A 27,586-nucleotide genomic window follows, 5' to 3' on the forward strand; every position below is an offset into this window, starting at 1 on the left:
TACCGAGATCGCTGTGAGACTGGGGCGACGTCATGCCAGAATGAGACGGGATCCTGCCTTCCGTCGTTTGCCTATACTGCGGACGGGTGGGACATTAAAGGTACAGAAAAAAAAACATTTGCCAGGTGCGCATTCACATCAAACCTTGTTATGTACATATGGTCACAAAAGCACAGGGTTAAGTGGTCTACAACACTATTCTTGCAGCTCAATGGCTGGCTTGGAAACCCCACTAGTACTGCAATAGAAATAAAATGGGCAAAACTGCACTACATAGTGCAGCCAAATTACTTTAATTAAAGGTTTGTTCACCTTTTACTGACTTTCTGATTGATTATATGATTTACAGAATGGTACCAACAATCGCATGATAGGGCTAGTTCACACCACAAAAATGTCCTCCCAGATCGTTTCTGCATGTGCTTTTTAACACATTTTTGATACGTTTCCGGCTGTTTTTTTTATTTATTGATCATTTCAATTGCAAAATCTGTTTATTTCTTGGAATTGTCATTTGAGTGCTGTGTAGAGAACATGTCTGCACTTGCAGGCTTAGGGCTCTTTCACACGGGACGGATCTGTGATGATCCGCCCTGTGAACCTCCACTTGCTCAGCGGGGATCGCTCCGCTGAGCCAGTGGATGACAGGGCGGTCCCCGCACACTGTGCAGGGACTGCCCTGTCAGATCTCTGCTCTCCCCTATGGGGGGATCGGATGAACACGGACCGTCTGTCCGTGTTCATCCGATCCGCAGACTGATGGAAAAAAATAGGGTTTCTCTATCGTCCATGGACGGACACAGCCTCTTCAAGTCTTGACAAGTGGGTTATGTTCCCTGTTTACAGGAGAGGACTAGCAGAAACATGTTAGATATTCATATACATGTTATTTTAACAGAGTTTGAACAGCCCCGCCCAGGGGGCGGTCCCTCTGGACATAACCCACCTCCCTGCAGCCTCAGTTTCGTTCTGCCTAGCAAAGGAGGACGTATGGCTCTCCTTGAGCCCAGCGCCCTGAGGAAAAGATTTTATTTTATTTGTCTTGATATCCAGGGCTTCTGTTGCGGCGGTGGTTTTACGCCGCCTTCTTTGGCTGAAATGCTTGTCTGCGGACCAGGCCTCTAAAAAAAAAGCCCTGGCGGATTTACCCTTCAAATGTGGGAGGCTTCAAGGATGTCATGGAAGGGAAGAGCACGCTCCTCCCTCGGTCCTCCAAGGGGAAGGAACCCCGCCGTAAGCCGGGTCCTTCCTTTCCCATGCAGAAGCTGTATTTTCGTCAGTCAGGGTCCGCAGGTAAACCCTCCCAAGCCGACAAAGGCTCAGCTGCGGGACAGAAACGTCCCTGGGTGCGTAAGCCGGACAAGCTGGCACCCAAGCCTGCCCCTGCATGAAGGCCTGCCCCACCTAACTCATGGGTGGGGGGACAGCTTTGCAGGTTCACGACTCGTGGACCTCTCTGTTCTCCGATCAATGGGTCTGCGAGGTGGTCTCTTCGGGGTAAAAGATAGTTTCTTTCCTATCCCCCCCGAACAGATTCTTTACTTCAGGTCTCCCTCTCCTACCGGCTCGTCTGGCTGCCTTGTTGGGGGCAGTACAGGACTTGCTAAGTTGCGGGGTAATTTTACCCGTTCCGCAGGATGAGAGGTTTCAGGGATTTTATTCAAATCTGTTTGTGGAACCGAAAAAGGACGGGGTCCGTCCAATCCTGGACCTTAAGGCTCTAAATGCCTTTGTGAAAGTCAGGAAGTTCCGCATGGAATCCATTCGCTCGGTGGTAGCTGCGCTCCACCTGGGGGACTTTCTGGCGTCCTTGGACATCAAGGACACACACTTGCATGTCCCAATCTGCGCAAGTCACCAAACGTTTCTGCATTTTGCGAACGGGGAGGACCACTGACAGTTTGTGGCCCTCCCTTTTGGCCTGGCGTCAGCACCAAGAGTTTTCACCAAGGTGCTCGCACTGATCCTAGCTTTGCTGAGACAGCAAGGCATTGCCACCATGGGCTACTTAGATGATCTTCTGAGAGCAGCTTCTGGCTCAGAATTAAAGGAGGACGTGTCTATAACCAGCCAGACCCTCCAAGAATTTGGGTGGGTGTTGAACGTTCAGAAGTCAGTCCTGGTTCCGACTCAGCGTTTGGAATATCTGGGGTTGATTCTGGACTCTTCAGTCTGCAGTGAGAGTGTTGGCATCCCGCAAATGGTCGTCTCTCCGATTTTGCATGCGAGTTCTGGGTCTCATGGCCTTGTTCGAGGAAGTACCGTATGCCCAGTTCCACACTCGAGTACTACAGAGGGAGATCCTGTCCAAATGAAACAGATCTCCATTGTCGCTGGATTGCCAGATTCAGGTCAGCCACCTGGTCAGGGCCTCTCTGAATTGGTGGCTGAGATCCCCGGGTCTTCGGTCAGGGAAGTAGTTTCTTCCCTTTCAGTGGACGGTGATTACAACGAACGCCAGCCTCACGGGCTGGGGGGTCCAGTCGGCCCAGGGTCGTTGGACTCTAGAAGAATCCCATCAACCGATCAATGTCTTGGAACTTCGAGTGATCAGATTATGCCTCTCCTCGTGGTCGAGGACGTTGCAAGGTCGCCCGATCAGGATCCAGATCGAACAACGCCACGGCGGTGGCTTATGTCAACCATCAGGGGAGCTCGGCTGCAGTGTCCGAGGTCGCTCACATCCTAAGGTGGGCAGAAAGAAGCGTGCCGGCTCTATCAGCGGTCTACATTCCAGGCGTGGAAAACTGGCAGGCAGACTACATGAGTCGCCAGATGCTGGACCAGGTAGAATGGTCATTGCATCCGGAGGTGTTTCAACTCCTTTGCAGGAGTTGGGGCACACCGGATGTGGATCTCCTGGCCTCTCGTCTCCACTGCAAGGTGTCGAGGTTCGTGGCCAGGTCCAGAGATCCTTTGGGCGGACGCGTCAGATGCGTTGGTAGCCCCGTGGGGTCAGTATCGGCTAATCTATGCCTTTCCCCTATTGAAGTTGCTTCCTCGGCTGCTCCGCAGGGTTGAGGACGAGGGATCCGATGATTCTAATTGCTCCGGATTGGCCCCTGCGTCCCTTGGTACACAATCTCCTACGCCTAGTGGTGGATGTGCCTTGGTGGCTGCCAATGCGGGAGACCTTCCGTCTCAAGGTTCCATACTCCATCCTGCTTTAACTGCATGGGTATTGAAGCCAGGTTCTAAGGGACTGAGGTCTTTCCGACTCGGTCATTCCAACCACGTTGAGGGCACGGAAGTCTTCTTCTAGGAAGATCTACCATCGCACCTGGAAGGCCTACATCTTTATGCGAAGAGATGAGTTGGCATCCACGGATGTATTCGGTGTCCGGATCCTGCTGTTTTTACAGCATTTTGTGGATCAGAAGCTTGCCTTAAGCACCATTAGGGACAGATTTTCAGCCTTGACTTCCCCCTCTTAGACCACCTCTTCCCCCTTGGGATTTGAATCTGGTGCTCTCGGTTCTTCAGAAACCTATCTTTGAGGACATCAAAGAGATTCCTCTCTTGATGCTTTCTCAGAAAGTGACCTTTTTGGTGGCCATTACTTCTGTCAGAAGGGTTCTGATTTGACAGCCTTGTCCTGCAAGTCGCCATACTTGGTCCTCCATAAGGATAGGCGGTGTTGCGCCCACAACCTTCCTTTCTTCTTATGGTGGTTTCGTCATTTCACCTTAACGAGGACATTGTACTTCCATCCTTGTGCCCTCGGCCGGCACATCCTAAGGAGGTTGCACTTCATTCCTTAGACGTGGTACGTGCTCTTCGGGTGTACCTGTCAGCTACGGCTCAGTTTCGGAGGTCTGACTCATTTTTTGTGTCGGTATCCGGTCCACAAAAGGGCCCGGCGGTCTCGTCAGCCTCCATTTCTCGGTGGATCAGGCAGACCGTCATACAGGCCTATGCTCTTAGGGAGTGGGCGCCCCTCCTTTCCGGTCACGACACATTCGACCAGGGCAATTGGTGCTTCCTGGGCTTTCCGACATCAAGCGTCTGTCTCACAGGTGTGTAAAGCGGCGACTTGGTCGTCCGTTCACACTTTTTCCAAATTTTACAAGGTTGATGTCAGCGATCTTCAGATGCTTCCTTCGGCCGCCAAGGTTTTTCAGGCGGCTGTTTAAAGTTATAGAAAAAATATAGGTTGCTCTAACTATAAACAATCTGCACCAAAAGTAACCAAAATAGTGAATGATTGTCACTTAGTACACATAAATAAAATTGAGTGAATAAATGAATGATATTATAGTCCAATGAAAAAAAACACTATATTGGTACGTGAAACAGATAAGTGTTGTATAAACAAAAAAGTCCAGAATAAACACCAGTGATGATGCTATAGAAATATTATGGTAAACTCAAATTTTGGAACACCCATGTGAAAACAGTCTCTTCCAAATGCTGTAGTTGCTTCACAGATAGAAATTGTATGGTAAAATCCACCACCGAGAGAAGTGCCTGCTTACCGGATCTCAGTGACCCCCTATTACAGAGGGTCAAAGACAGCTTTAAAACAGATGCTGCTCACTCTACTTCAGCCAAATCCGAATGATGATAGGTCAGATCACATCACCCACAGACTTGATGGACTCCAATGGCAGAAATCATACCAAAAAGACAACAAAAATAGCTCCCATAGTGTAAAACCGTATAGGATTTATTAAGCAAGGATAAAAAAAACACACCTACATCAGATCAAGAAATAAACGGCCTTAAACCTGCGGTGCCGGCCGGTCCCCTGCAGGTAAACCCGTTCCTGATGGTAGGTAATGGGTAAATGGCATTTACGCGCTGTTCCGTAATAACTTGCGTCTTTCAGGGGCACGGGCAGCGCATCACGTCACAACCTTTATACATGCTAAAATAATCAAACCGTGCCCACAAACGCGGCGCACGTATGCCAAACAGAGGACCAAGCCTCGTTCGGACCTACCAATCGGAGGCATGCGCGTCAGCGCACCACTCCACGTGTACAGCGGAGTGCGCTTCAAGCCTCATGCCCACATTGTAAGCAGAGGCGCACGCTGCCGCCAACCAAGCCTCATTTTCAATGACCCCATAAGGACAGGCACACAGGCGAGCTGGTATCATGAGCCAAGCCTCACTTTGAATCCCTGTCCCCAAACATGGGATCATGGGATAACGTTGGAAAAGGAAGAGAACTCCCTGTAGATATTAAATAAATTTCACTTATGGCATCCAAACATACTCTAGTGGCAGGTTATGGAGATTCATGTTGTACCAACTGCAACATATAACCTAAGAAAAAAATCACCACAGAGGCTGTAATAATAAAAACATTATTTCAAATGGATATTAATTAAAACGATGGACATATTAAAATATTCAAATTACTTAAATATTCCAAACTTAATTTATTATAAAAAGTACACTAAAACAGTCCTGGAAGCAAATAAATTATAATATCGCATGCAGAGACTCAAAATGGCAACTATTGGCCCATGATACCAGATAATTCCATCCAATGAAGTTAAACATTCCTAACAACCGAAATAGAAAAAAATACTGCATGTTATGAACACATATTACATATCATAAATGTTGACATAAAACTATATAAAAAAATCCATAAGCAGTAAAAAATGTTAATAACAGATATTAGTCACCTCCTATGAATTGTTAATAAATGCATTAACGTCCGTATCGGACGTTAAGGCCAAAAGGGGCATAAGTCTTAAGTCGATAGATCCAGGACATTTCCTGTTTAGAAATCTTCCTGACCAAGGAGCTACCTCTCCAATGTGGCCTGTATTTGTCGATCCCTATAAATAGAGTATTGGAGGAGTCTCTCTTGTGCACCTGGTCATAGTGTTTGGAGACAAAGTGCTTATCAAAGCGGAGCTCTGCTTGTTTGGGGTGAAGTTGTGTGTTTTTTACTGATACTGTTCCCACCCCTCGTTTTAGACACTGCTTGGGGACGTCCCACTTGTCAAGACTTGAAGAGGCTGTGTCCGTCATGGACGATAAGAGAAATAGGATTTTTTGTACTCACTGTAAAATCCTTTTCTCTGTCGTCCATGGATGGGACACAGCCCCCACCCCTCCTTTAGGTTTGTACTGCTTGTTACGAACTGAGGCTGCATGCTGCAGGGAGGTGGGTTATGTCCAGAGGGACCGCCCCCTGGGCGGGGCTGTTCATCTCTGTTAAAATAACATGTATCTGAATATCTAAATGTTCTGCCTAGTCCTCTCCTGAAAACAGGGAACAACCAACTTGTCAAGACTTGAAGAGGCTGTGTCCGTCCATGGACGACAGAGAAAAGGATTTTACGGTGAGTACAAAAAATCCTATTTTTCCTCCGTCTGCAGAATCGGAGGATTGCGGACCCGGATGAGATCGGGTATCAGCGGACACCCGCAATCTCATAGGGATCAATGTATGTCCCTTTTTCATCCGTAAACGGATGGATGAAAAAGCGGACATACGGTCCGCCCGTGTGAAAGAGCCCTTATTCATGGTTATGGCCATTGTACTGCTGAGACTCGGCCAATCACATGGCAGCAACTCTATACATTTAGGCATCTAGACACACAGCATATTGGCACAATTTGGCAGGCTTACTTCCAGCACTGCGCTGTCAGCACTCCTGCTCTTAACAGGTATGTCGATCTTCTCCCAGTCTTCCTTCAGGGTTTAGACTATTCAGCCTCTTGATTGGCCAAGCTGCAATTATGTCACTCCCATGCATTTGCACAGAAGCCACATCGTCATGGCACATTAACACTGGCCGGCTGAGAAGCACTTATGACAGAAGAGTCCAATAAGGTCTACCTGTCAGCATTTTTTTTTTTTTAGTTTAATTCCACTTTAAAGTCCATATTTTGCCAAACCATTTTTGTTTTTTTCAAGGGAAGGATTAAAACCTCCTGCTAGGTTATTTTTGTTGCTATCTGTGTGCCATTAGGGAAATTTCCCTTAGAGACGCAACAGTGGGAATTGAGAATCCCCCCCCCCCCTACTTTTTTTTTTGTATATATATATATCTGTATTTATTTAGAATAACAAACATGACAAATTATAAGAAAATACATTGCAAACATGGACCACAATGAGCAGGTAAACATAATAATTCACTTCGTAAGGTATGGCTCAGCTACTGAAGATCGTGGTACTTCCTCCTACGTAGTAGGACATTTCCACTGGGGGGGGGGGGGAGAACAGTCCGCCCAGCTAGGAGAGAATTCCCCTCTTAACCTAGGTTCACACATATGTGGGTCAGGGATTGTGTGCTAATCAAATGCATTCCCCAACTCACAGGTAAAATGCGCTTCTTTTTAGCAGACGCACAGGGGTGCCATTAATATATAATGGCACCCCGCACATCGGAAAATAGGGTTTGAAATTTGAAAACATTTAAAAACATGTGGCTGAGCTCACCAGGAAACTGATACCCTCTAATGCAGGGGTGCCCAACCTTTTGAAGGCCGAGGGCCACTGAAGCGACCTAGTAACCTGTTGCGGGCCACAATGAGCGAAGTGGGCAGATGAAAGGTTTGTGTCCAGTCCTGCATATGCAAAACAGACACGGTCCAATCTACTCTATGGGCCCTCTGATCCAATCAGATGGAAGGGGAGGATCCCACTTCTGTTTGTTTGTTTTTAACAGATCGATTTGATGTAGGCAGGTGTATACGGACAAAAGTGTGAATGGAGGGTTTGATTGGGTTGGACCGACCGTGTGAAAGGGGCCTAAGGCTGCTTTTACTCTGATGGTCTGTGGTCTTCCCACAATGTGGGTGTGGTGGTTAGCTGCACTTTGCCAAAGACGTCGATTATATCCTGCATGTGTGTTGAACTTTCTGAAAAGCCACTTGCTTCCTCTACCGTCGACTTTATTCACAACACTGATGCTCTGGGATGGCAGGTCGGCAATCTGGGCTTGCCAACCAGCCATCCCAGAGCAGGAGGTGGCGGGCCACATCAGAGGGCTCCGCGGGCCACTGGTTGGACACCCCTGCTCTAATGGACCAATCATCTCTGGCAGGGCATTCAAGCTGCATATATACAAGAGGAATTTATACATGCAGCTGCTCGGCATGCTTCCAGCTCAAAAGATTAGAGGTGACAGCTTTCTGGTGGGTTCAGAAGAGTATCCAAACACACTTGAGCTTATCTCTAATCCTTAATCACCAGTACACAGGGCTGCCGATAGGGGGGGGGGCACTACTGGTCCTCCTATAGCTGGCCAGGTCACACAGGGGGGCCAAATAGCCAGGAAAATCAGTGTGGCAGGGCAGAGGGGCAATAACCCTAGATTCACATATGTGTTTTTCTGCCGTTCCTGTGTTTCTTGCAGAAAAAGGTACATGCACCTTTTTCAAAACGCAGCCTGCAGGGAAATTGCATGGTCATCCTGACCAAGCGATTTCCCTGTGGTACCCGCACTGATTTTACATGTGTGATGGTGCCAATTAGAATGAATGCCAACCCTGCGCGTTTTCACAGTGGGTGGTTGTGGGCAGGGGCCGGCCTTTGGTGTGTGCGAGCTGTGCGCCCGCACAGGGCGCCATGGCCAACAGAGGGCAACGTTCGGCACAGCACAGCTCGCAGAATGTGAGTCACCTCTTCCTCTTCATTGTCGCTCCCCAGGCTCCCGGCAGAGGATAGAGGGGCCCCGGACAGCAAGGCGCTCAAGTGCGGGTGTTATTAGGTGCAGAGTGGTGTGCAGCTTCCTCCCTCTCCCTCCCACAGCTTTCACATGCTGGAGGGAGAGGGACAGACCAGTGTGTCAGGCAGCCAATAGAGCTGCTCTTCTGAGTGGGAGGGCGTGACTTCTAGGTAGTTCCGCCTATCATCACCCTCTTAGCCAATCAGATTGCCCAGCCCGCCACATTTGACCAGGAGAAGATGATGGTAACTCGGGATGCAGAGATCCGACATACCTGAGAATGAGAAGGTATGATCAATCATGTCACTCACTGGTAATGCAGAAGTCCAATGATCTGTGTGTTCTCCTGTGCTGTGTGTAGATTAGACAATGATGGAGGGATGACTTCCCCTCTGTGTCTTCTCACACTGCTTCTTATCTGTTTCTAAGGCTATGTGTGCAGAGTTGGTGTCAGCTATCCCTGATTTATCTAACTTTCCTTGTTGTCTTTGAAGGAATTAGCTGGTCAGGCAGGGAGTTTGACAGACCTGTTAAACCATTTACTGTCCTCCTGTGCTTGAGAAATGACTGTTAGAAAATTTTTTTTTTTTTTTTTGGCACTTAAAGCGGATGTCCCCTGAAAAAAAAAAATATTAAAACCCAGCAGCTACAAATACTGCAGCTGCTGACTTTTAATATTGGGACACTTACCTGTCCTGGAGTCCAGCGCCGTCGGCAGCAGAGAAGAGCGATCACTCGTCACTCTGCTGCCCCCCCGCCATCCACGCTGAGGGAACAGGAAGTGAAGCGCTCCGGCTTCACTGCCTGGTTCCCATGCTGACTGGTCCTGCTGTGTTCTGGGAGCCGAGTTTCCCAGAACACAACGGGGGGGGGGGGGGGGATCTGAAGTCCTGCCCGCAGACTGTGTCGCCAGAAATGTGGGTGCAAATACCTGTCTTTAGACAGGTATCTGCACCCCCCTGAAAGGTGTCAAATGTGACACCGGAGGGGGGGGAGGGTTCGATGAGCGGGAGTGGAGGTGGAGCTCCGCTTTAAAGTCATAGCTTGTAAACTCCTGTTTGCAGTGATCAATATTTTTCCACACTGGTCACTGCTAGGACACACTTGTATAATGTCTGCAGTCTCTGACCAACTCCTGTGTTATGACCACAGTCTGACCCTCTCTTATTTTATATCTGCAATCTCTGACCCTCTCCTGTACAATGTCTGCAATCTCTGACCCTCTCCTGTACAATGTCTGCAATCTCTGACCCTCTCTGTACAATGTCTGCAATCCTCTGACCACCACCTGTACAATGTCTGCAGTCCCTGACCACCCCTGTACAATGTCTGCAGTCTCTGACCATCTCCTGTACCATGTCTGCAGTCTCTGACCATCTCCTGTACCATGTCTGCAATCTCTGACCATCTCCTGTACCATAGAAAGTATGGGATGGGGCCCAGGCATGTTGGGTATGTTTAGGTGACCAGGGGGCGAGGGTGAAGATGGGGGGAGGGGCGCCACAGAATTAGCTTGCACAGGGCGCCTGAACACCTAAGGCCGGCCCTGGTTGCGGGTATTGCTGTGATTCCCACAGCCACACGCAGAGGTGTGAACTAAATCTTACAGAAGGATGCCCTGTGTGGCTCTCTGCAGCAGCTGAAAGCCTGTTTCTCTCCCTCCCACCTGCTTTAAGCTGCTGCAGGGAGAAACACAGACACGGGTCCTAATTTGATAGGTGTGGGTGAGTGGACCCGAATGCACACTGTCAATGTTCGGGGGGCCATACACCTGCATCCAAAAGCCTGTCAAATGAAGACCTGAGGCTGTACACGACACAGCACCTATGTAAACGAGTCTCGAGACCTCATTTACACACACTTTTTATTAACTCAATACAGTTCTATCCTTTACATTTAGTAGGAATTTTGTTGAAGTTATGCATACTGTCCCTGTTTGGAACAAACTCCCCTCTTCCCTCTCTTCCTCCCCAATTTGTCCCTCAGTTTGGTCTGATCTATATAGTTGTATATAAATGCACCTTTTCCCAGTGCTAAACCTTTCTCCAATTTCTAAATCGCTGCATTTGTAATTTCCAAAGTAGTATAATGAGAATAGTAGTGGTAAAAAAAAAGCACATTGGTAGGTTTAATCTTTTTTTTTGTATACCTTTTGCTAATAGATGTTCCTCATTCCCATCTCAAAAGGTTGGGATGTATGGTTATGTTGTGACCGCTAATAATAGATTTAGTGTATTTTTTGGGAAGTTTTTAATGGGTTGAGCTCACATGTTTGCAAGGAAAGCAGAAAGCACACAATATTTTATCATTGGAGTCAGACTGTAACACAACACAAATTTTGTGTTTGTGAATCACACACATCTCAGCAAAGTTGGCACCCAAAAGCTTGTGTCAGTGCACCATGTGGTCGGTCACATGATGATGATGTCAGCAAAGGTCCTTCCGCCTTCTCGGTGGTATCACCTGCTGGTGTCCTGTTCTTCCGGTTGGAGGTATGGTGTGTGTGAGGTTATTACATTAGGACATAACTGGCACAGATTTATACACTATCTTAGGGGTGTAAGGCAACAGTCACTGCGAATTACCCCTCGCTGTCTTCCCTGTTATTAGAATGTCTGTGTAATGTTTGATAACCTATTCCTCAAGTAGGTAACCTCATGTGCGCGTTGTGTTCCAGAAGTGCCCAGCAGGTGGCGCTGCAGACTGTGAGAATTCTCTTATGTATGGTCAGACGTGAGGCTATAGATATAATCAGGGGGGGGTTATTAGAGCCTCTGTCAGGTGTTGCTTGTTTGTTGTCTCAGTCCAGGAAGGAATGGGAAATCCACATGAACACACATTGTGTTCCTATCTGGAAGATTTAGAAAATTCCTGAGAATAGGTGGGGCTAATCACGTTAAAGATCACAATTTTTGGCTTAAAAATGTCCTAAAGGGTATTTCCACTTTTGCAGTCAAATTATTATTATACAGGATTTATACAAGTCAGTACACTTACAATACAAGAGTGTCTGTTGGCCCTGGGAGCTTACAATCTAAAACTGGCTACACGCTATACAATTTTCTTTCGTTTTTTTTTTTTTTCCTTTAGATTTACCAAAACCATATAATATGAAGTCAAACCTAAACACTTTCAATTTGTATGCAATCAGGTAGGCCCTTGCATTACATAGTTGAAGGTAAATTTAAAGAAAATTGCACAACAATAATTGCATATGTACCCACAAAAAAACACTATGGGGGTTACACTTAGAAGTGCTGTAGATCCGCAGGGGACATGCAAGGAAAATAAAAAAACAGCATTTTAGCTTGCACATGATTAGAGAATAAAATCAGCAGAGCTTCCCCTCATTTCAGATCTACCCCTCATTTCAGATCTACCCCTCATTTCAGATCTACCCCTCCAGCGACTGCAATTCCAAGTGTATTTGCCTTTCGTAAATAACCGCCTTTGTGTTCCCATTCACACAGCATCTCGTGCAAAAAGTTTCGGTGCCGTTCACACTAGAATGTGCTTCCCGCACTGCCCTTGCGATCTGCTGCGGAGGTCAATGCAAAGGTAACGACACCCCAAGCACAGGATGCAAACGCAGTGTGTTTGTCTGCACCAAATCACATGGTAAAAAAGTAGAATGCAATACTGTTGCCGTGCGTTTCAAATAGTAGTACATGCATTACTTTTGGTGTGGTGCGATGAGCCCATTCAAAATGAATAGGACTAAAATCGGACTACTCAGAACTGCATGTGAATCATGCAGGAACCCTCAAAATATACTCCTTCTGTATTAGGGCTCATGCACTCTGCATCTCAAAGAAGCTGCTCCTACAGCTTTTTGAGCTCTCATTTCTGCCTGGAAACTCCCCTCCATGTTAGCCAATGACACTATGGCTTTTTTGGGAGTTTAGAACTCCCAACCCACCAAACTCACATTTTTGATATGAGCTTTTGAGCACAAAAGATGCCCAAGTGTCCAAAAACACATGAAAGAGCATGAAAAAGCTTGAAAACGCACACAAAAAAATTGGAAAAAATGTATTGGGTTTGTGAAAAAAAAACACTCATGCGGCGTACACACGGTCGTTTTTCGGCATTAAAAAAAAACAACGTTTTTCAGCATGTCCAAAAAACAAAGTTTTTCCAACTTCATCATTAAAAACAACGTTGCCCACACACCATCGTTTTTTACAAAATGATGAACAAAGCGCGGTGACGTACAACACGTACGACGGAACTCTGAAGGGGAAGTTCTATTCGCCTTTGGGCTGCTTTTAGCTGATTCCTTGTTTAGCCCACACACGATCATTTTTTACAAACCGAAAAACAACATTTTAAAAAACGACGTTAAAAAATGCAGCATGTTCGAATATTTTTTTGTCGTTTTTCAGAAGGCGAAAGACGATGTGAAGCCCACACACGATGATTTTAAATGACGTTTTTAAAAATTTACTTTTTTTTTTAATGCCGAAAAACAACCATGTGTACTCATGAACTGCAGTTTATTGGCGTTTTGGTGTTTTTTTTAACCTGTTCCCTACCGAGTCATAGTAAAATTACGTCGGCGGGACGCGGGCCGCGATGTTAGCCTATGTGTCCATGCACACATGGACGTTATTTAGTGTTAATGAGCAGTGGAGATTATGGTCTTTTTTCTGAATGCAAGAAATTTGCGTTCAAAGTGCAGTTTTTCTGCGTGAAAAACGCAAAAAACGCCTAAAACGCTAATAAACACTCAAAAACGTTTTTTATCCATTGAAAAAACACTACACTGAAAAACGCTAATAAAAGCTATTGCAAGAATGCTAAAAAACGTTGAAAGGCTCCCTGCAAAGCTACTGGCGTTTGTTATAGCTTTTTTTAGTGTCCAGTGTGCATGGAGCCTTATGCTCAAAAAAGCTCAACAAAAACATGTAAAAGAGCCTAAAAAAGCACAAGCTTCTTCAAGCTGAAATAAAAGCTCAAATGCCTGTAAAAGCTTTTTTTTTTTTTTGATCTGCAGTGTGCACGAGCCCTAGATGTTTCTGAGGAGAAGGTGACTGCTGGCATTTCTCAACTAGATTAGCATGATCTGTCCTAATAGAAAGGCCAGGGATTGGCTTAATCCAGTTCTCATTAACATACATTGGAGAAGCCTAGTTTTCAAACCTTTAACGCGTTTACAATTTGGGATAATTGCCTGCACAGTACAGACAGGATTAGTTACTGCGAACACAGCCCTTCTCCCCCCAACTAGGGATCAGCTCAGGCATGTTTGGAACTTAGTCTGAACCCACCTAAGGATTCCCACCAGATTTTCTTTTCTGTTTAAAAAATTTTTTGTTTTTCTCAATAAACATCTCTGATTAAAAAAAAAAAAGGATTCCCACCAGGCAACTGTCTTTGCACTAAGCCAATCGTAAGTCACCGGGGCAATGCCCCACCCTACAAGCACATCGTATACACTCCCATGGTATATATGCAGGGTGGGGAAATGCCCTGGCGACTTATAATTGACTTAGGTGCAAAGACAGGTTTCCTGGTGGGATCACTTAGGTGGGTTCAACCTAGGATCCAAACATGCCTTAGCTGATCGGTACTCAAAACAAACAGAACTAAGTAGAATGTTACCTTTCTGTGAACTCCAGAAGGTCTTGAATATGGTAAGCTGCAATTTTTTAGACTCCTGTATGTTACACAGACCCCCCCTAACAGTTCTGGACCCCCTGCATGTTACACAGACCCCTCCCCCTACAGTGAAGACCCCTCCCCCTCCAGTGCAGACCCCCCTACAATACAGACACCCCCCCTACAACAGACACCCCCCCTACAATTCAGACACCCCCCCTACAATTCAGACACCCCCCCCTACAATTCAGACACCCCCCCCTACAATTCAGACACCCCCCCCTACAATTCAGACACCCCCCCCTACAATTCAGACCCCCCCCCCTACAATTCAGACACCCCCCCCTACAATTCAGACACCCCCCCCCCTACAATTCAGCCCCCCCCCCCCTACAATTCAGACCCCCCCCCCCCTACAATTCAGACACCCCCCCCTACAATTCAGACACCCCCCCCCTACAATTCAGACACCCCCCCCCTACAATTCAGACACCCCCCCCCCTACAATACAGACACCCCCCCCCCTACAATTCAGACCCCCCCCCCCCTACAATTCAGACACCCCCCCCCCACAATTCAGACACCCCCCCCCCTACAATTCAGACACCCCCCCCCCCCTACAATTCAGACACCCCCCCCCTACAATTCAGACACCCCCCCCCCCTACAATACAGACGCCCCCCCCCCTACAATACAGACGCCCCCCCCCCCCTACAATACAGACCCCCCCCCTACAATACAGACCCCCCCCCCCCCTACAATACAGACCCCCCCCCCCCCTACAATACAGACACCCCCCCCTACAATACAGACACCCCCCCCCCTACAATACAGACACCCCCCCTACAATACAGACCCCCCCCCTACAGTACAGACACCCCCCCCCCCTACAGTACAGACACCCCCCCCCCTACAGTACAGACACCCCCCCCCTACAGTGCAGACACCCCCCCTACAGTGCAGATACCCCTTACAATCCAGATTCCCCCCCCTACAATACAGCCACCCCCCCTACAATACAGACACACCCCCCCCTACAATACAGACACCCCCCCCCCCTACAATACAGACACACCCCCCCCTACAATTCAGACAACCCCCCCCCCTACAATTCAGACACACCCCCCCCCTACAATTCAGACACCCCCCCCCCTACAATACAGACGCCCCCCCCCTACAATACAGACGCCCCCCCCCCTACAATACAGACACCCCCCCCCTACAATCGCCCCCCCCCTACATACAGACACGCCCCCCCCTACAGTACAGACACCCCCCCCCCCCCCCTACAGTACAGACACCCCCCCCCCTACAGTACAGACACCCCCCCCCCTACAGTACAGACACCCCCCCCCCCTACAGTACAGACACCCCCCCCCTACAGTGCAGACACCCCCCTACAGTGCAGATACCCCTTACAATCCAGATTCCCCCCCCTACAATACAGCCACCCCCCCCTACAATACAGACACACCCCCCCCTACAATACAGACACACCCCCCCCCTACAATACAGACACACCCCCCCCTACAATACAGACACCCCCCCCTACAATACAGCCCCCCCCCCCTACAGTGCAGCCACCCCCCCCCTACAGTGCAGACACCCCCCCTACAGTGCAGATACCCCTTACAATACAGCCACCCCCCCCTACAATACAGCCACCCCCCTTCAGACCCGTAATGCTGTGCACCTCAGCGTGCCATGCACAGCACTTGTAGACTACATGGAGGAGGGGGAGGCGGCTTCGGTCTGCTCGGCTGTGTGACTGTGAGACAGTCACAGCCGAGACTTATCAGAGCCGGGGCCGGGTCCCGGGTGTGTCGACAGAACCCCCCCCCCCCCCCCCCACACAGCAAAGCCAGGCTTCAGCCTGTGTGTCGCTGTTACAACTGATGCTGCTGCCTCCCTGTCACCGCCAAGTCCTCTTCAGTCGCAGAGGGGGGGCGCCGGATTGACACCCCCCAGCGTGTGGCACGCCCCCCCCATAGTTAATAGCCACTGCTGCCCGCCCCCTCTCTAGCCAAACTCCGCCCGCACTCTCTTCACCCTCCCCAGCCACTGCCTCCTCCCGCCCTCTCCGGCCACTCGACAATAAAAAAAAAAAGTATCGGGTGAAGCATCGGGAGCATTTGCGCGAGTACAAGTACTTGCGCAAATGCTCTGTATCGGTCCCGATACTGATACTAGTATCGGTATCGGGACAACCCTAATAAAAGGCCTTCTGTGTGCAGAAGGTCCATCTAGATCCAGGGATGTTACAGAAGTGTCTAGGCTGCCTGGGACTCCTCTCCTTGGCTGAGACAGTAGTGCGACACCATTGGCTCCCGCTGCTGTCAAATGCAGTCAGCCAATGAGTAAAGTAGCTGCTTTCTGTGGGGGGCTCTCAGCAGGAGGGAGGGGCCAGGAGCACAGAAAAGGGACCTGAGAAGAGGGGGATCGGAGCCGCTCTGTGAAAAACCAACTGTACACAGCAGGTAAGTATAACATGTTTGTAAATCACTTTTAAAAAAAAAAAAAACAATAACTTTAAATGTAATTCTACAGTAGGTATTCTAGAAACATTGCATCACTCAAGTATATGGAGGGTTATTGTGCAGGTGTGGGCAGAGCCACTTCTACCCCACTTGGGTGTGTGTGTGTGTGTGTGTGGGGGGGAAAGGGGTTCAAGCTAAGATTAGGGTCTTGTTGACATTTTTATTGTGAATTTGTAAAAGTGCATGTCTGTTTTGATAGCAAATCAGATTTGTGATTAGGGGGTGCAACGGATCAAAAAACTCACTGTTCAGATTGTTCCTCGGATCAGAGCCACGGATCGGATCATTTTTCGCATCACCACCATATATAGTCCCCACTGTAATGTCCACGTCATCACCCCCCACTGTAATATTCACATCTGTCCACATCTCGCCCACTGTAATCTCCCCCATCTCCCCTACTGTAATGTCCACATCTCCCCCACTGCAATGTCCACATCTGTCCACATCTCCCCCACTGCAATGTCCACATCTCCCCCACTGTAATGTCCACATCTCCCCCCATCTCCCCCACTGTAATGTCGACATCTCCCGAGTCAGCGCCGCTCTGGGAAGCTCACCTAGGCTGCCGCCAGGTGTACCAAGATGGCCGCTGCTCCGGAGCTAGACCGAAGCCGCAGCCTTTCCTATGGGCTCAATCCGTGAATCGCGTGGTGTGATGATCCGCGGACGTTGACCCGTTCGGATCAATGACGATCCGTTGCACCCCTATTTGTGATATATATTTTTTACCATGTACTTTGGGTTTCTGAAAATGTGCTCTTTCAAGTGTAATGATACTCTATTATAAGATTATTTATTTGAGGTTTATGTGATTTTGTATCTTTCTTTAGGTGTACAGTGTGATCTCTGCCTGCTCAATGCCTATTTGCTGGTTGCAGATTTATAAAAACAATGATTCCCCAGGGTAGGGTATTATTGAAACGGTTTACGGGCTGCTGGCACATAATGTTTAAAAGGCAAAATTTGCTGCTTACAAACACGGTGAGTGGTGGGATACTTTTCGCGGTTGCAGATTCTATTCAACAGACATGGGAGATCAGGAAAAATTCTGCGAAAAGTCGAGACTGGCAGAGGACAGGTAAAAAAAAAAAAAAATACTCTGTTCTTACTTGCATCTGTCTGCTGAGGTTGTAAACAAAAACTACCCATCCACACACCAATTAACCACTAGCCGACCAGGCGCCGCATTTTAGCCAATAGGGGCGCTCGCCCCTGGTGCCGACGCGCGTGTAAACACACAGCTCCCGGTTTTGTCAGGGGGAGAAATGACTGATCGTCTGTTCATACAATGTATGAACAACGATCAGTCATTTCCCCTAGTCAGTCCCACCCCCCTTCAGTTAGAACACACACAGGGAACATAATTAACCCCTTCCTCGCCCCCTAGTGTTAACCCCTTCCCTGCCAGTTGCATTTTTATAGTAATCAATGCATTTTTATAGCACTGATCGCTATAAAAATGCCAATGGTCCCAAAATGTGTCAGAAGTGTCCCCCATAAGGTCGCAGTACCGATAAAAATCGCTGATCGCCAGCATTACTAGTAAAAAAAATATATTAAAGCGGGGGTTCACCCTATAAACAAAACAAAAACATTTTTTTTTCTTCTAGCATAAAATTAGGCATAGTAGCGTGAGCTACAGTATGCCTGTCTTGATTTTTTTCGCCCGGTACTCACAGTGCAATCCTCTATAGAAGATTCCGACTCCCAGCGGGGAATGGGCGTTCCTATCCAGACGGAGGATGATTGACGGCCGGCTCTGGCACGTCACTCTTCTCCGGAAATAGCTGAAATAGGCTTGGCTCTTCACGGCGCCTGCGCATAGTCTGTGCGCAGGCGCCGTATAGCGCCGTGAAGAGCCGAGACCTACTCCGGCTGTCTTCGGGGAGCGTGACGTGCCAGAGCCGGCCGTCAATCATCCTCCGTCTGGATAGGAACGCCCATTCCCCGCGGGGAGTCGGAATCTTCTATAGAGGATTGCACTGTGAGTCCCGGGCCAAAAAAATCAAGACAGGCATACTGTAGCTCGCGCTACTATGCCTAATTTTATGCTAAAATGTTGCTATGGAGGGTGAACCACCGCTTTAATAAAAATGCCATAAAACTATCCCCTATTTTGGAGACGCTATAACTTTTGCGCAAACCAATCAATAAACGCTTATTGCGTAATATTCTAATACAGCTATGCCAGTTTGTGCACTACCGATCGGTTATATTTTCTAAGTAGGCACTCTAGGAACATTTTGTATATTTTAATTACCAAATTTTTATATGAATATATTTATATTAGCATAAAATTAACCGAATGCCGTTTAAATGAACTAATTTTGCCATATAAACACCAAACGTTTATGCAGAATATAATGTATACTGAAATAAAACTGACTTGCTGGAAAGTGAATAGATAATTGTGATGTCCCTTTTTGTTCCCTTTGTTTTCTTGTCACAGTATATAGTACATCATTGGCTTGCCAGGGATGCCTTGTGTGGCAGCTAGCTTGCCATATGGGGAGCTGCTGCCTTGCAACGTGATGTCAGCCATGGTTTAACAAAAAACAATTATCACAAAGCTCAAAAGGAAAGAGAAAAGAGACAACTGTGCCTGAACTATAATCAAATTCATGTTGTAGGTACTGCTATGCTGGGAACCTATGGAAGAGTTCATGATGGTTTCTAAATAGTGATATTTTCCCCATATAAATTAACTACTGTTATTTGCTAGGCCTTATTTATTTTGCTCATGTAGCGCTACCCCTGCAGGAGTCGTTAGTATTTTTATTGGATTCCTTCTGTCCTGCACCTGTGATGACTTACTTCTTTCCTGGACCCGAGAACACTGACACATCTTGAAGGTTTAAATAGGCTTTATTTAATGGCAAAGCTCTATAAAGGAATGGGTTAATTAACAACAATTTACAATATAGCAATGTAGGCACCTTGTCAGGTGGCACAATTCACGGCGTGTCATTTTTCGTTCACCACAACTGGTGCACAAATGTGCATCAAAATTTGCATCTTTTTTTCCTACAAATAGAGCTTTCTTTTGGTGATATTTGATCACCTCTGTAGTTTTTATTTTTTGCGCTATAAACAAAAAAAAAAGCGACAAATTTGAAAAAAATAACAATGTTTTTTACTTTTTGCTATAATAAATATCCCCCAAAATAAAAAAATGAATTTCTTCATCAGATTTGGCTAATATGTATTCTTCTACATATTTTTGGTAAAACAAAATTGCAATAAGAGTATATTGATTGTTTTTTGCAAAAGTTATAGCATCTACAAACTATGGGAAAGATTTATGTCATTTTTATTATTATATATATATATTCTTTTTTTTACTAGTAATGGCAGTGATCTGCGATTTTTAGCGGTATTGCGACAGACAGATTGGACACTTTTGACAATTTTTTGAGACCAGTAATATAAATATGCACTGATTATTGTGAAAATGTCACTGGCGGGAAAGGGGTTAACGGGGCGATCAAGGGGTTAAATGTGTGTTCCCTTAGCGTGTTCTAATTGTATGGGGATAGGGCTGACTAGGGGAGGAGACAGATCATTGTTCCAACTTGGTAGGAACACACAATCTGTCCCCTCCCCCCTGATAGCACAGGGATTTGTGTGTTTACACACACAAATCTCTGTGCTGGCTCTCGTGCATGGCCGTTGACGATCGTGCCTGCCGGCCACACACGTCGGGTCCCCTGCTGTGCAGCGTGCGGCTCTCCTGGGCAAAGAAGTTCCCATACGGGATTTCGCCCAGGAGAACCATTCTGCAGCAGTAAAAGTATGTGAGATGGTCGGGAACCGGTTAATGACAGTACTACACGGTACAGCAGTACAAATGGCATTTTTCAAAGGCAATACAGCCTACCTACTACCTAATGCAGGGTTGCCCTGCCTAACCACAGTTGGACTATGTAGAGAGTCTGCTGGCGATGGGGCCCTTGAGTGGGAGTACTCACTAAAGTAAACAAGATGGTGGCTGGAGGCCTCTTGCCACTGATGACTGATTCTGGTTCTGAGGGGTTCCTCTGTGTCTGGTGAAAGGGTGCTTCCTCTTGAGCCAGCTTCTTTGAAGCTTTAGCAGGTAGCTGGAACACATGTTCACTGGGAGCAACTGGAACTTACTGGAATGTAAGCTCCTCCCTCACTGTATTAGGAAGTGTTCAGCATAGCAGCAGCCCACAGCCTGGTCCCTGCACACAGTTTTGTATGTAATTCAGGTGCAGCACACTTTTCTTGGCAGAACAGATCCTCTGGCAACAGCATGTGGTCAGCAGGTCACAACTGTCCTGTGGCTTCTTGCAGCCCTAAGCCCTGTAACACAAGCTTCCAGGCTAACATTTTCTGGGCACACACAGCACAGTTCAGGTCACAGGCTCTGTAATAGCAGTCCACAGAAAGTTCTCAATTCTGTTTCTTTACTCACAGAACACTTCCCAGGGATATATTGTACTGGCCAGGCACTTCTGTTCCCCAAGTGGTTCCCGGGCTCTTTAAATGGGTCCCAGAGCCCTCTCATCAGATCTCACATGGATCTACTTCTTCTCTCAGTGGTGAGATGCTGAAAAACATCCCACAGCCAATTGAGAACCAACCTGGCTTAGGCAGTTAATCAGGAGTCCTCCTTCCCCAGGGTTGGTAGGGGCAGGGTCCTCTTCAGCTATCAGGGCACAGTCCAGTCCCCTCTCTCCCTGTAGCTGTCCATCACAACCCAGCGCTAAAGTCACAAAGATTTAGCTTAATGCATCACAATAATCTACAGCTCCCATCTATAACTTGCGCCCATTGAAAATAATTGTATATAAAGTGATACTGCTTTGCATTTGAAAATTTGCAGATTAATTATTTGACTTAATATTTTTCTTCTTAAAATACCTTTACAGGTAGGATGTTTGTCATTGGCACTTTCTTGAGTCCAGTGGATCATTATTGGTATATCTGGCTGGATCGGGTACTACCGGGTGCGTCAATTCAAGCAGTAGTGCAGAAAGTTCTTGTGGAGCAGATTGCGGTATCACCCATCCTTTCTGTTATATTTTTCTTGGGTAAGCACCTATATATCTTAAACATAGCAGTGAAGATCATTATAGTAAATATATGCACTAATGTCGGAGTCAATGTCAACAGGCTTTTGTTCTTTTCAGAACTTAAGGTATGACATATTATATGGTTTTGGTAAATCTGAAGACAAACATCTGCAGAAAATCTAATAGTGTGTATGGGGCTTAAAGGATCACTAAAGGAAACAATTTGTTTAGCTGAAATGACTGTTTACAGGGTATAGAGACATAATAGTTAACTGATTCCTTTTAAAAATGGTTAAAAATAGATAAAAACCAATCATATAATGTGCCTGCAGTTTAGTTTCGTTTTTGCTGTTGTTTGCTGGTTCTCTGATGTACAGAGAGCCAATAGAGGGCAGTCAGCCAATAGAGAGCAGTGATACTTTGTCTAAAACTCCTCAGCACCAATCCAGTTTCGTTTTACACACAGTAATCACACCTCCGTGATTAGACATCACAGAGAGAAATCTCCCAGTACTGTGGTGATCAGGAAACAGACAACCAACCAGGAAGTGTCCAGAACAGAGAGGAATTACAGCTACTTCAAAGCAAAAACAAGCTATGAGGACATGAAACCAGTACTGCAGTAAGGTAAAGGAAGCCATTTAGCTAAAAAAAAAAATTCCTTTAGTGACCCCTTAAAGGGTCACTGAAGGAATTTTTTTTTTTTAGCTAAATAGCTTCCTTTACCTTACTGCAGTACTGATTTCATGTCCTCATGGCTCGTTTTTGCTTTGAAGTAGCTGTAATTCTGCTCTGATCTCCACACTTTATGCTTGTCTGGCTCCTTATCGAGGCCTTTTGGGTAATGACTGCGCTCCCAATAAGCATTTTTATAAATAAATAAATAAATAAATTATGAAAAATCTCATGGCAGCTTTTCACTGTGGTCCAAGCTGTGTGTCTAAAACTCCTCAGAACCAATCAGATTAATTTTAAAAACAAAACACTGCCCTGGATTTGTTTGTTTTTGTTCTGTGTCTCTCTTTACTTCACAGAAACATGAAACCAGTTTAAAAACGAAAGTGAAACTAGAGGCACATTATATGATTGATTTTTATCTATTTTTAATCATTTTTAAAAGGAATCAGTTAACTTTTATGTCTCTATACCATGTAAACAGTCATTTCAGCAAAAAAAATGTTTTCCTTTAGTGACCCTTTAAGTCTATAGGGATGCAGAAGCAGCTGATGCTGGTAAAATGCAAGTTAACTGCATTTGTAATGGATTGTCTCACACTGATATATAAAAAAAACACACTGGCCCGGATTCACAAAGGAGTTACGATGGCGTATCTCCAGATACGCCGTCGTATCTTAGGGTGCATAGTTACACTGGCCGCTAGGGGCGCTTCCGTATATTTAAGCGTAGAATATGCAAATTAGCTAGATACGCCGATTCACGAATGTACGTGCGCCCGGCGTATCAAGATACGTCGTTTACGTAAGTAGTCGGACCGACGTAAAGTTACCCCTCGTAAAGCAGGGGTAAGTCATGTTAGCTATGGACGTCAGAAACGTCCGAACAGCGTCGTATTTTACGTTGTTTGCGTAAGTCGTCCGTGAATGGGGCTGGGCGTAGGTTACGTTCACGTCGCCTAAGCATTAAGCGGGCGTAATTTACTTTGAAAATTTGACGTGATACTGAGCATGCGCCGTTCGATAAGAGCGTCATTTACGTGTCACGAAACATTTACATACAACACGCCCCCTACCAGCCTAGTTTGAATTAGGCGGGCTTACGCCATGTCATACACTACGCTGCCGTAACTTAGAGCGCAAGTTGTTTCTGAATACGGGACCTGCCGCTCTAAGTTACGGCGGTGTCGTTTATCTGAGATACGCTACGCCCGCCTAAAGATAGGCGTGTCTTTGAGAAATTGGGCCACTGCATTTTCCCATCAATCCCATCGTGTAATTGTGAATAGACTGATGAGCTTAGAAAACCCAACACATTATGTTGTGGACATCTGAAATCTAATATGTGTTTGGTACAGGAACATCTAAGAGCTGGGAAAAAAATAAGCAAATTGAGGGAAAATGGGAGGAGTGGAAAAGAAAATACCTTTATTATGTTTCCTAAATTTCCAAGCCTGCAAGAGTACCAACATAACATAATACCAATTAGCAGCCCTCAAAATTGCACTCGCCTCCTCGCATTTGGCGAGGGAATTTATGTGCAGTGCGAGTGAGGAGCAGGGGTGGACCAGTCTGACAGCTTCCTGACTGAAGCAGTGCAGGCTTTTTTTTTATTTTTTTAAATGACATCAGAGCGGCCAGAGGGGGATTCCCTGATCGATACCGCAACCCCCCCCCCCCCCCCAGGGGGGGGCGTGCCGCTCCAGGTGCCACACACTGGGGGGTGTCAGGCCGGCCCCCCCCCCCCCCCACAAATGAAAAAAGACAGCGCTGCCGCGGGTTTAACATTGCGCCTCTGATAGAATACATCTGTAATTGAGAGCCCGAGCGGAGCAGGTAGTGGCTTTGCGGGGGGGCGGGGGGGGGGGGGGTTGCGGGCTGTACCCGAGCCAGTCGGCACATCTGAGACCGCCGCAACGATCCCCTTCTCTCACGTCTCAGTCTCGGGCAGCGGCTGTGAGCAGAGAAGCCGCCTCCCCCGCTCCTCCTTTATGTCTATACAGTGCTCTGCATGCAGGAGGAGGGGGAGGCGGCTTCTCTGCTCGGCTGACAGCCGCTGCCTGAGACTGATCAGAGCCGTGAGAGAAGGGGATTGTTGCGCCAGTCACAGATGTGCCGATGTACCCCCCCCCCCCGCAAAGCCACTACCTCTGGCTCTCTGTCTGCAGTGTGTGTTCTGAGCCAGGTACGTTATAGGTCTGAATGGGGGGGGGGTCTGTATGGTAGGAAGGGGGGGGGGGGGTCTGTATGGTAGGAAGGGGGGGTCTGTATGGTAGGAAGGGGGGGGTCTGTATTGTAGGAAGGGGGGGTCTGTACTGTAGCGGGGGTCTGTACTGTAGAGGGGGTCAGGGCCGGTGCAAGGATCTTTGACACCCTAGGCGAATCCTAATTTTGCGCCCCCCCCCCTCCCCGCTGCGCCCCTGACATCACTTTACTCTGCCCTTGCAACACATGTGACCTATCTGACACCCCCCTTATCTGACACATACACTGACCCCCCTCACCTGACACAATGACCCCCCCTCACCTGACACACTGACCCCCCCTCACCTGACACATACACTGACCCCCCTTACCTGACACATACACTGACCCCCCTCACCTGACACAATGACCCCCCCTCACCTGACACACTGCCCCCCCCCTTACCTGACACACTGACCCCCCCTTACCTGACACATACACTGTGACTGGCCCACCTGACTCTCACACACACCACACAGACAGAACCCCCACTCGGCATTCCACAGACAGTGGAGACCAGGCCAGCGCCATCCTCCCGCTCCACGGAGGTCAGCTGCTCCTCTCAATGCTCCGGGCTCCCATCTCCATTGAGCCCCGCCCCTCCGCTGCACACACACACACAGCGCTGCACCAGAGGGACAGGCTAGAGCAAAGGAGTCCCGGAGCAGCGCTGTGTGACCGGTCTAGAAGATGTAACAGTGCAGCAGGGCGCTCAGCGGGACACATGAGGGATTAGTGGTGGCGGCGCACAACGAGCGATTAGGAGAGGAGAGCCGAGCTCACACAGAACAGGGGCTGTGGTTGCGCCCAGGGCTGGCCTTAGGTGTTCAGGCGCCCTGTGCGAGCAAAGCCTGTGGCGCCCCCCCCCATCTTCACCGATAGATAATTTTGAGAAAAAAAGAAAGAAAGAAAGGGAGGAGAAAGAAAGAAAGGGAGGAGAAAGAAAGAGAAAGAAAGAAAGGGAGGAGAAAGAAAGAGAAAGAAAGAAAGGGAGGAGAAAGAAAGAGAAAGAAAGAAAGGGAGGAGAAAGAAAGAGAAAGAAAGAAAGGGAGGAGAAAGAAAGAGAAAGAAAGAAAGGGAGGAGAAAGAAAGAGAAAGAATGAAAGGGAGGAGAAAGAAAGAAAGGGAGGAGAAAGAAAGAAAGGGAGGAGAAAGAAAGAAAGAAAGAAAGGGAGGAGAAAGAAAGAAAGAAAGAAAGAAAGGAAGGGAGGAGAAAGAAAGAAAAGACAGAAAGAAAGAAAGGAAGGAGAAAGAAAGAAAGAAAGGGAGGAGAAAGAAAGAAAGGGAGGAGAAAGAAAGAAAGAAAATAAGAAAGAAAGGGAGGAGAAAGAAAGAAAGGGAGGAGAAAGAAAGAAAGAAAGGGAGGAGAAAGAAAGAAAGAAAGGGAGGAGAAAGAAAGAAAGAAAGGGAGGAGAAAGAAAGAAAGAAAGGGAGGAGAAAGAAAGAAAGAAAGGGAGGAGAAAGAAAGAAAGAAAGAAAGGGAGGAGAAAGAAAGAAAGGGAGGAGAAAGAAAGAAAAAAAGAAAGGGAGGAGAAAGAAAGAAAGAAAGAAAGGGAGGAGAAAGAAAGAAAGAAAGGGAGGAGAAAGAAAGAAAGGGAGGAGAAAGAAAGAAAGGGAGGAGAAAGAAAGAAAGGGAGGAGAAAGAAAGAAAGGGAGAAAGAAAGAAAGAAAGAAAGGGAGGAGAAAGAAAGAAAGAAAGGGAGGAGAAAGAAAGAAAGAAAGAAAGAAAGGGAGAAGAAAGAAAGAAAGAAAGAAAGGGAGGAGAAAGAAAGAAAGAAAGAAAGAAAGAAAGAAAGAAAGGGAGGAGAAAGAAAGAAAGAAAGGGAGGAGAAAGAAAGAAAGAAAGAAAGAAAGAAAGAAAATAAGAAAGAAAGGGAGGAGAAAGAAAGAAAGGGAGGAGAAAGAAAGAAATGGAGGAGAAAGAAAGAAAGAAAGGGAGGAGAAAGAAAGAAAGAAAGGGAGGAGAAAGAAAGAAAGAAAGGGAGGAGAAAGAAAGAAAGAAAGGGAGGAGAAAGAAAGAAAGAAAGAAAGAAAGAAAGAAAGAAAGGGAGAAGAAAGAAAGAAAGAAAGAAAGAAAGAAAGGGAGGAGAAAGAAAGAAAGGGAGGAGAAAGAAAGAGAAAGAAAGAAAGAGAGGGAGGAAAGAGAAAGAAAGAAAGGGAGGAGAAAGAAAGAGAAAGAAAGAAAGGGAGGAGAAAGAAAGAGAAAGAAAGAAAGGGAGGAGAAAGAAAGAGAAAGAAAGAAAGGGAGGAGAAAGAAAGAAAGAAAGGAAGGGAGGAGAAAGAAAGAAAGAAAGGGAGGAGAAAGAAAGAAAGAAAGGGAGGAGAAAGAAAGAAAGAAAGGGAGGAGAAAGAAAGAAAGAAAGAAAGAAAGAAAGAAAGAAAGAAAGGGAGGAGAAAGAAAGAAAAGAAAGAAAGAAAGGGAGGAGAAAGAAAGAAAGAAAGAAAGGGAGGAGAAAGAAAGAAAGGAAGGGAGGAGAAAGAAAGAAAGAAAGAAAGAAAGGGAGGAGAAAGAAAGAAAGAAAGAAAGGGAGGAGAAAGAAAGAAAGGGAGGAGAAAGAAAGAAAGAAAGAAAGAGAAAAGAAAGAAAGGGAGGAGAAAGAAAAGAAAAGAAAAGAAAGAAAGAAAGGGAGGAGAAAGAAAGGAAAGAAAAGAAAAGAAAGAAAGAAAGAAAGAAAGGGAGGAGAAAGAGAAAGAAAGAAAGAAAGAAAGAAAGGAAGGGAGGAGAAAGAAAGAAAGAAATAAATAAAGAAAGAAAGAAAGAAAGGGAGGAGAAAGAAAGAAAGGAAGGGAGAAGAAAGAAAGAAAGAAAGAAAGGGAGGAGAAAGAAAGAAAAGAAAGAAAGAAAGGGAGGA

The 27,586-nt window shown here is 46.7% G+C and overlaps 1 protein-coding gene across 2 annotated transcripts in view; it reads left to right on the top strand.

Moving 5' to 3' along the window:
• Window positions 1–11,029: 11,029 nt before the first annotated feature.
• The window catches only part of LOC120916109 (mpv17-like protein 2), a 29,819-nt gene continuing 13,262 nt past the window's right edge, over window positions 11,030–27,586 (top strand). The window contains exons 1-4 of one of the 2 annotated variants that reach the window (XM_040326937.1): window positions 11,065–11,131; window positions 12,110–12,197; window positions 17,611–17,858; window positions 21,673–21,834. In XM_040326937.1, the coding sequence (XP_040182871.1) occupies window positions 17,672–17,858; window positions 21,673–21,834 (349 nt within the window). In that variant the 5' untranslated portion in view covers window positions 11,065–11,131; window positions 12,110–12,197; window positions 17,611–17,671. Of the gene's footprint in view, window positions 11,132–12,109; window positions 12,198–17,610; window positions 17,859–21,672; window positions 21,835–27,586 lie in introns of both variants that reach the window. The other variant, XM_040326929.1, reaches the window with a different exon arrangement.

Source organism: Rana temporaria, chromosome 1 (genome assembly GCF_905171775.1).
Source record: "Rana temporaria chromosome 1, aRanTem1.1, whole genome shotgun sequence".
Lineage (NCBI taxonomy): Eukaryota > Metazoa > Chordata > Amphibia > Anura > Ranidae > Rana > Rana temporaria.